Source organism: Austrofundulus limnaeus, unplaced genomic scaffold, assembly GCF_001266775.1.
Source record: "Austrofundulus limnaeus strain Quisiro unplaced genomic scaffold, Austrofundulus_limnaeus-1.0 Scaffold190, whole genome shotgun sequence".
NCBI classification, from domain to species: domain Eukaryota; kingdom Metazoa; phylum Chordata; class Actinopteri; order Cyprinodontiformes; family Rivulidae; genus Austrofundulus; species Austrofundulus limnaeus.
Genome location: NW_013952592.1, coordinates 26,017 through 35,658, shown reverse-complemented (window position 1 = coordinate 35,658; position 9,642 = coordinate 26,017). Strand labels below are relative to the sequence as shown.

General features: G+C 40.0%; 1 protein-coding gene across 1 annotated transcript in view; it reads right to left on the bottom strand.

Annotated features, from left to right (window-relative positions):
• The window catches only part of LOC106524495 (calcium/calmodulin-dependent protein kinase type II subunit beta), a gene marked incomplete at its 3' end in the record, with an annotated part of 40,808 nt that overhangs the window by 10,140 nt on the left and 21,026 nt on the right, over window positions 1-9,642 (bottom strand). Inside the window, 6 exon segments of the mRNA XM_014018312.1 lie at window positions 1,426-1,468; window positions 2,141-2,224; window positions 3,215-3,337; window positions 3,418-3,512; window positions 3,598-3,681; window positions 5,360-5,462. Of these exon segments, the coding sequence (XP_013873766.1) occupies window positions 1,426-1,468; window positions 2,141-2,224; window positions 3,215-3,337; window positions 3,418-3,512; window positions 3,598-3,681; window positions 5,360-5,462 (532 nt within the window).

Genomic DNA, 9,642 nt, shown 5'->3' with positions numbered 1-9,642 from the left:
AAATATATGTTTATCAAATAAAGTCTAATGTTACAACTAATCAGGGATCCCTTTAAAATTGTTCCATGATGTCATGTTTATGAGTCTTCATGTGTGTCTGCATCCATGGATCCTCATTACAAAACATTTTGAGACTTCAGTTCGTCCATCCTCGTGTCCTTTGCTTCTTCTCTCCTCTGTGCATCAACACCTTATTTTGGTGGATGGGTTTGTGGTCCAAAATAATCCTAGGATCTTTGCTTCAGGGGTAGTTGTCCCTGATATGGTCAGTCAAGGCAGATTGGTCCTTGATGACAGGTATGACATATGACATATGAACAGAAGACATCAAGAGCTCAGTGTCCACCATCCAGACATGGGTTGGGTAACAACAACTAGTTATAATGCTGTGTAATTACAGGTTGTAGCCAAGGTGTTTAGGTTTTTGAAAGTTTTTACAGAGTTTTAAAATCCAAGCGTCCATATTTTCTTCTTCCTCTTCTTCTTGGTGGTCTCTTATCAGTTTTAACACAATAAAACCCTGGTTGTCTCTTTGAAATGCTGAGGCGCTCAAGTGTGAGCTGTTTGGAATCAGTGGAGCATTAATCTGGACTATAACTTGAGATAATTTTTAATTAAATTCTCCCCTGCAGTAGAGAGAAATCTGTCTTCATTTTCTTTTTATGGGTTGAGTAATTCCTACAATAATTAAATACTTAGTGTTCTTTCAAGGTCTCCTTTCATATGAGTTTTAGACTAAGATCTATTTGTGTTGTAGCTGTTTTAGTCAAATCTTTAAAATAATGTTATGTTAAGAAATCTCAATAAATGTCACGTTCAGTCTGTGTTTTGTGACTCTCGGTTACTCACATCAAACTTTAGGTCCTCATCAGTAAAACTGACTCAATTATTGCCATGTTTGTGTTTTCTAAGATCAGTTGACTCCAAACATTATTCACTGACAGAGATTTAAGCAGCAATAATTTCCTGGAAGTTTCATTCAAATCAGTCCAGTGGTTCATGGGATATTTTGCTAACAGACAGACATCCAAACACACACAGAGGCTAAACATTATCGCTTGCTGCCAGATGGTGAGGAATAACGTAATGACTGCAGTTGTTAAATAAGGCTGTGAACTGTATAACGATTCCACACTGACACATTTTAAACTATATAAACTTTAAACTACCGGTAGTTTAATTGTTTTGTTTACGGTTGAAATCAGGTGTGAATTGAATTAAGGCTAGGTTTAGGGTCAGGTATGTACTCGGGTGGTTGGGTTTAGGGTAAAGGGTCAGGGTTAGGCTGTAGAAATGACCAGTAAATGAATGAAAGTCAATGAACAGCCCTAATAAGGATAGAAAAACAAATGTGTGTGTGTCTGTGTGTGAGTGTGAAGACAGATGGCGTGTCACTCCATCCTGCTCACCCTCATTATTACTCACCAGAGAAGTTCCTGGAGACGAGCATGGTGGTCAAAATGGCTCCCTGCGAAGAAAAGAGGCGACAGTAGTGACAAAGCTAATTTAACACGTTGGTGCTGATTTCAAAGCCGAATGACTTACAAACAAAAAGCTAATGAGATAAATCCAATTTTCTGATGAAATGCAGTTTTGTTAAAGTTGCAAGAAACAAAACAGAGACGAAAAACAGCAAAACACAAGCTAAAAGCAGCTGAACTCAATGAAAATTACGCTAAATGTGAAACACGAGCTAAAGGCTACAAAACTGTTGAAGATTAAAAGATGAAACAAGCTAAAATGAGCCTAAAATGACCATAACAAAGGTCACAATAAGAGTCATAATACAAAGTAAATAAAAGCATAATGCAAGCTAATTCTACAAGCAGCCAAGTAGTAGCCAAAATTAGCTAAACAATCACTGAAATTAACAAAACGGTAGGTCGAGGTATGATAAAAAGACAAAAACTAATGCTGGAGCTGAATGAAAGAATCGAGGAGGTCTCAGTGTATTTCTATGGGGTTTTTTATTTAAATCAACATTTTTGCTAAAACGTTTTAAAAAAATCAAACACCTTGTCTGACACTGATAAGAATCGCTTCTCATTCTATAAATGCGTAAAAGTGTTGATAAATCACTTCAACTCCACCATCAGCTCCAAGCTTTAAAAATTCCCTGACACATTTGGTGCTTTCACACCTTGAGTTTCCGCCTGGCGTTAAACTTCTTCAGGCACTCGACCGTCTCCTGTCTGTGCATCATGGAGGCCACAGTGGAGCGTTGCTGAGGGGAGACAGAAAACAGAGAAGTGCTGAAAATAAAACATCACAGAGGAGCAGCTCTGCCAGCGACAGCTTTATGTGGGCAGGAGCTGTTGGAGAGTCGGTTTGAGGCTGAGGCTCCTGATGTAACAGAGTTTCTGGGAAGAATCCAGATTTGCTGGGTTTTATTTGTTCAGGAGGTGGCATGGAACAGAGCCAGCTAAATGAACAAAAACAGAACAAACTGTCTAATTTATTAAAGTTAGGAAATGACTATAAAGAAGAAAAGACCTACAGTAGCTGCGTTTCCATTGATCATGAAAATGCGCAAATTAAAATTTCGAAAATAAATTTGCTCAATGGAAACACAACAGCTTCGAAAAAAATTACATTTTTTCGACAAAATGTTTTTGCGCTAGGATGAGGTGGTTTTTCGGCCGTATCGAAATTGGTGTTTTTCGCAAAACTGCAATGGAAACACTTTTTTCGCATCACAGGAGTCACATGATCACAACCGGCTGTTTCTACTGACGAAAAAGACGAAGAAGAAGAAGAAGAAGAAGAAGAAGATAACAGGAAGTAAAAGTAGTAGTAAATTCACTGAAGTTGTAAAAGAAAGTAGTAAACTACAATTTCCCAAAAACACCGCATACGTAGCCGCTCCCAAGTATAAGGGGCTTGTCGCTGGAAAGCCTCGATAAAACACCGACGTCTCCTCTGATGATGAGCGCTAGTGTTGTGGTAGAAATATGCTTTGTGTTTACATCCATTGTCGTCATGTTTGTAATGATTTATCGCGAGAACAAACGTATTCACGCATGACTTTAATAGCATTTCTTACTTAATGGAAACATTGTAATTGCGAAACTGTTTTTTCAACATTAACAGAATGTCAACAACGTTTTGTGCACATTTGCAATGGAAACGCAGCTAGTGAAGTCTTACATTAATGTTAGAGTTTCAGTCAGAGAGGATGTCTTCTTTCCTGTCAGAAGGACATGATGGTACTTACACAGACCCAGGGGTGCTTCAGCGCCTCCTGGGCAGTGATTCTCTTGGTGGGGTTAATAGTCAACATCTGGTTGATCAGATTTTTGGCTTCAGGAGTGACTGTGTCCCATTCTGGAGAGGGAAACTAACCCATACATGACCACACGTTAAACAGGTCAACAGCACATGTCTGAGTTGAAGACAGCGAGAAACAGAAGCGCTCACGTCGTATGCTCCAGCTTTGATCTGCTGGTAGAGTTTGTGCTGGTCCTCATCCCAGAACGGTGGGTACCCAACCAGTAGGATGTAAAGGATCACACCTACACACAGACGCACGACCTGTCAGTGAGCCATGAGCAGGAGAACGAGGAGGTGGAGGCTCTGACAGCCCAGCAAAGAGCTTACCGCACGCCCAGATGTCTACAGGTTTACCGTACGCCTCCTTCCTCAGCACCTCTGGAGACAAGTAGCCAGGAGTTCCTGCAAAACCTGAACATACAAACAAACATGGGACTTTAAGGGAAGGGGGTGTGGGCTTGTGTTTTTCAGGCAGATAGTTCAATTCTGTACCACTAACAACTAACCATGTTACCTTCAGTTGTTCTGAGAAAGCTGTACGTTAAATCAAAAATAAATTTAACTTTGCTTCATAGCCCATCTAAACATACTGAACTTGGTCTCTGTCTCTTTAAGAACCTCCTACTGTTTCCGACACTCCCACTTCAACATGCCCTCATAACAGGGCTTTGGGGGCGGGGCCTCTGTGGGGCAGGAACTCAGCTGCAGACTGAGCTTCAGGGAGGAGCTTTGTACAAGTAGGTGGTGCTTTGTAGCAGCTCCACACGGCTACCCCAGATCAAACCTGAGAGCTATTGTTGTTGACAGTTTCTTATTTTGGTGCTGGAAAGGGTTTACATTTTGTTCATGTTTGTCTGTTGGCCTGTTGAGAAGTCTGCCTGTTGCTACAGCCCAACTTCATGTTGTTCTTTCAGCTGCTCTCTCTTTTTTTTAGAATCACCATCTGGGGTTGAACCTGCAGCCACAGCATCAGTTATTTTCAGATCATTTCTTTGTTTATTCTCAAACTCAATCCATTCAAACTTGTGTTACATTTTATTTGTAATTTGATTTATTTGCACCACTGAACGTGAACAGCACTGTTATGTTGATTGCTTTGTTTGTTGTTTGCTTAAACGTGACAAAAATTTTATTACATCACAACCACCCCCTGGTGCTGCTCAAATATCTGTTTTTTTTTTCTTAGTCTTTTTATATTTTAGCATCATTTTCTTATTTCCAAGTTTTACGATCTTTATGCTGCTCAAAAACCTCTGTTTCAACCGTTTCACCCAAAATCTTATGATTTTATATTTAAATTCACTCAGTAAACTTGCCTTCCCTCTTAATCAGTTTCCTCCACCCACAACCAGACTGTAACTCATTATCTTTGTCAGATGAATCAATCATTACCGCAAATACTGTCAGAAGACTCCAGATGTTGTTTTGTTTGACTCGGTGTGAATTTGGGCTGGGGTGGGAATCAAAATAAATTTTAACCAGAGGCGCTTATCTGAGCAAGTTTCAAGGAGTTATACCTAAAAAAATAACATCTGAATTATTCTTGATGTAATATTTTTAATTGCAGAATATAGTTTCTAAGTTCCTGTTTTAACAAAAAACAAAATGATAATTATAACGGATTTTCTAGTGAAAAACAGGAGTATAAATTTGGCGCACTGGTTTCAGTCATTCAGGACCATTTTTACCATAATTCAGCTGAACCGTCTTAACAGTGCATGGCTGCAAAGCACAGCACTGTGGTAGACAGGACTCCAGTGCTCAGGAGGAGACTCATATCTGTGGCTGTCAGTAACACCACCTGGGTCCAGGTTAGATTTATTCAGCATCCAGAAAACTCATGGTCCAATGGACACCATCACTGGACTCCACAGACAACTACAAGTGGACCAAAGCCCGGTCCCCACAGGTACCGACCAAGGTGTGAATTGAGTTTAGGATAGTTTTAGGGTCAGGTAGGTGCCTGTGAGGTTAATTTTAGGGTAAATGGTCAGGGTTAGGATATAAAATTACCAGAAAATTAATGGAAGTCGATCCATGGTCCCCACGGGGATATGAAAACAAACTTGTGTGTGTGTGAGTAACTTACCAAACCAAGCCTGTTGTTCTCCTTGAACTTCTATGGCCAGCCCAAAGTCAGCCAGTTTGACGGCAGCATTCTTACACTTACTGGCCAGCAGCAGGTTCTCCGGCTGCAGGTGGAACAAACAGCAACAGTCAGGTCAGCTCTGGTAACTTGGTGGATTTTTGTTGTCTCTGAACATTTCACCTGGATAGGATCTGACCCAGGTGGTCTGCTGGGTTAGTAAATCAAGTCTCTATTGTGTGCCTCTCTGAAGCAATAACAAGACGATTTTCGGAGGAGTTTCTATGTTTTGGATGGAGGTGGCAAATAGAAACTCATTTTAAATTATGTTTACACCTGCACCACTTCCTGTCAATCTGATACCTTTCCTGTCAGTCTGATACCACGTCCTGTCAGTCTGACGCCACTCCCTGTCAGTCTGATACCACTTACTGTCAGTCTGTTGGCATTTCCTGTCAGTCTGATACCACTTCCTGTCAGTCTGACGCCACTTCCTGTCAGTCTGATACCACTTTCTGTCAGTCTGATGCCACTTCCTGTCAGTCTGATGCCACTTACTGTCAGTCTGATGCCACTTACTGTCAGTCTGATACCACTTCCTGTCAGTCTGTTGTCATTTCCTGTCAGTCTGATACCACTTCTGACGCCACTTCCTGCCAGTCTGATACCACTTCTTGTCAGTCTGACGCCACTTGTTGGCTGTGTCCAAAACGACAGGCCAGGTCCTCCGGAGGACCCAGACTCCCCGGTCATGGTGGGCCGGGTCCTTGGTAGACCGGGAAGACCGGAAAAAAAGAGGCTGTGAATTTGGACGGTCTAGCCTCCCCTCCACCCCGGCGTACGTCATGTCACCTAGCAACTGTGACGATGCTAAACAAGCAAACTTAAATCAAAACTAGAAAAATATCAATACATTAGCATTATTAATATCACAAAACTATAAAATTAACTTAAAGGTATCATTTGAAGAACTAATTGACCCGCTGTAGGTGCATATTTATTTCGCGTTTTTTATGACGAAAAAATAATATTTAAAAACATGTCCATACAAATGATAAAAGTGTTAGAATTACAACCGCTAAATTTTTTTTATTTTTATATCACCATATTTTTATTTAAAACGTATTATTTTCTCTCGCTTCGTCTGCCATTACTAACATAAAAAAAATCTCCGGTCGGGTCGCAATGCATTATGGGATATGCTGGGCCGGGAAGGATCCATCGGACCTGTCCTTCGATTCGGACCAAAGGAAGGACGTATTTGTCGGCCGCATCGGAGGAGTCTTCGGTTTTGGACGTCCTTCGTCGCGGCGCTGTGACGTATGCGGCTGACAAATTTGGCCTTCGGAGGACCTGGCCTGCCGTTTTGGACATAGCCCCTGTCAGTCTGATACCACTTCCTGTCAGTCTGATAACACTTCCTGTCAGTCTGATGCCACTTCCTGTCAGTCTGATACCACTTCGGCTGTGTCCAAAACGGCAGGACGGGTCCTCCGAAGGTCGAATTTGTCGGCCGCATACGTCACACCGCCGCAACGAAGGACGTCCAAGACCGAAGACTCCTCCGATGCGGCCGACAAATACGTCCTTCCTTTGGTCCGAATCGAAGGACAGGTCCGATGGATCCTTCCCGGCCCAGCATATCCCATAATGCATTGCGGCCTGATCGGAGATTTTTTTATGCTAGTAACGGCGGACGAAGCGAGAGAAAATAATACATTTTAAATAAAAATATGGTGATATAAAAATCAAAAAAAATTAGCAGTTGTAATTCTAATACTTTTATCATTTGTATGGACATGTTTTTAAATATTATTTTTTCGTCATAAAAAACGTGAAATAAACATGCACCTACAGCGGGTCAATTAGTTTTTCAAAAGATACCTTTAAGTTCATTTTATAGATTTGTGATATTAATAATGCTAATGTATTGATATTTTTCTAGTTTTGATTTAAGTTTGCTTGTTTAGCGTCGTCACAGTWGCTAGGTGACAAGACGTACGCCAGGGTAAGGAGGGGAGGCTAGACCGTCCAAATTCACAGCCTCTTTTTTTCCGGTCTTCCCGGTCTACCAAGGACCTGGCCCGCCGCGACCGGGGAGTCTGGGTCCTCCGGAGGACCCGGCCTGTTGTTTTGGACACAGCCATCCTGTCAGTCTGATAACACTTCCTGTCAGTCTGATAACACTTCCTGTCAGTCTGATGCCACTTCCTGTCAGTCAGTTGTCATTTCCTGTCGAAAAAACATTGTTAAGAAAATAACTCAACCAAACAATATTATTTCAGTTTTTTTTTACATTTATTCTTTTGTATATATTTATTGGTGCTAATGCTAAATGATTTACCTTTGAACCTCATAGTTCTACTATTGTAGCAATTTTGCATGTTTTGTGATTGTTTTCAGTCAATTCAATATCATTTTTTCTAATTTTGGTGGACTATTTATCAGCATTATTGTTTTGCATAATTTTGTAATTATTTCCTGCTTAAAGATGAAGGCAGACAGCCTGTGTGATATATATATATACTGTATATATATATATGTATCACATAAATTACTGTGCATATTTTAACTTGCAGAAAGTAAACACAAGATGAACCTCCATATCTGATTAATTTTTTAAAGTCAATCCAATTCAAACTGGCCACCACAGCAAATCAACCTTAGTAAATGTAAAGGAGGCTGTAAATAAGTCAGTTTTGCAGATCTTGGGCTGAAGTTTGAGGTAGTAGAGTTATTCTCCACACATAATCTGAGAGCTAACATATTCTCATAACTCGGCAACTTCTGATCATAAGCTGATCTGATCTTAAAATAAAACTTTGACCTGATAGGCAGCGGGTGATATGCATTCCCTTAAGTAACAATAGGTCTATATTAATTTAAAGTTAATTTTTTTGTTAGAAAAGTTTAAAAATGTTTGTCAGTTCAAACTCTCTGGTCCAGGAGTTTGTATGTTTTCAGTAAAAGGTCTGTAGTTTGATCTCAGCCTGTCCTGATGTTAAGATAAACTTCTCTGAATTACAGTTTCTGACTTTCTAAAGACGGTACGAAGCACCGACAGTCTGTCACAGACTAATACCAGCTGTCGATGCAGCACATATTTACAGCAGCGCTCTGAGGTATTCAGGTCCAGTGGAACCCACTCAGGCTGAGACTGACAGATGGGACTCAAAGCTCTGAGCTCCTGCAGATACAGTTTGTCTGTTTGCAGCAGATGCTGATGTAACAACAGTAAATATACATCACTGTCCATCACGTCACACAGAGATGTATGCATGAACTCCAGCTGCAGGACTGACATCCTGTCACCCTCTGCTGGTCTGTTTCAAAACTTTAACAGCTGCAGGAAGTATCCTGCATCTATCTGTCGTTTTAATCCCACAGATTACTGAATGACCAAACTACACTTATTACAAGTCAAACACTGAAGCCAGTGGCTAAGAAGTTTAACTGCCAACATTAAAAAGTCACTAAAGGACTAAAAAGCCTTTTATATTTATTGAAAAATTATCTAAATAATATAAAGAGAAGCCGATGCTGCAAAGCTGACTTTGTGGAATAGTTTATGATGAAATCAAAGGAAGCAGTTCTATTGGTCAGTTATAAGAAAATGATTAAAAACAATATTATGTTAGGCTATAAAGAAGTGGAAGGGTTTGGGGCTGTGTATAAAGTTTAGTACAGTTAAGTAAGAATTTAGTACGACATTTCTTTTTAAAAATATCACACTGAACTGAATATTTTTTGGAATAAAACAGAACAGGACTAGATTACTCCTTTTCAATGATTTTGTTTGGTTTTGTTTGACATAAGCTTAATGTTTTCTTGTTATGCTTGAAATAAACTTTTAAAATAAAAAACTTTATGTCCAAGCATTTTTTTAATGAATGCATATCACCTGCTGCCTTTTATGTCAGAATTTAAGCTCATCTGATGATGGAGTCGTTGGTCAAACTGTGGAAAAATGTTTAAGTTGTATTAAAGTTAAAGCTGCCGTTTGTGTTGGGGATGACTCTCAGCTACTACTATATCAAACTTCAGCTCAGTGTTCAAACAATGAACAAATCCATGGTCACAGTTGTGCTTTTTAAGCTGTTAGCTCCGGCAGCCAATTTACAAACAAGTGGCTCAAAAAGTTCTGCCAATGGAGTACGAACACTTTACTTGGTAAGATTCTTGAAATAAGAAAGAATTGAGTCAAGTCAAGTATTTCAAGGGCAGACATTTTTGACTTAATTTGAGTCAAATTTTCAGACTAACAAGACAAATAATCTTACACATTC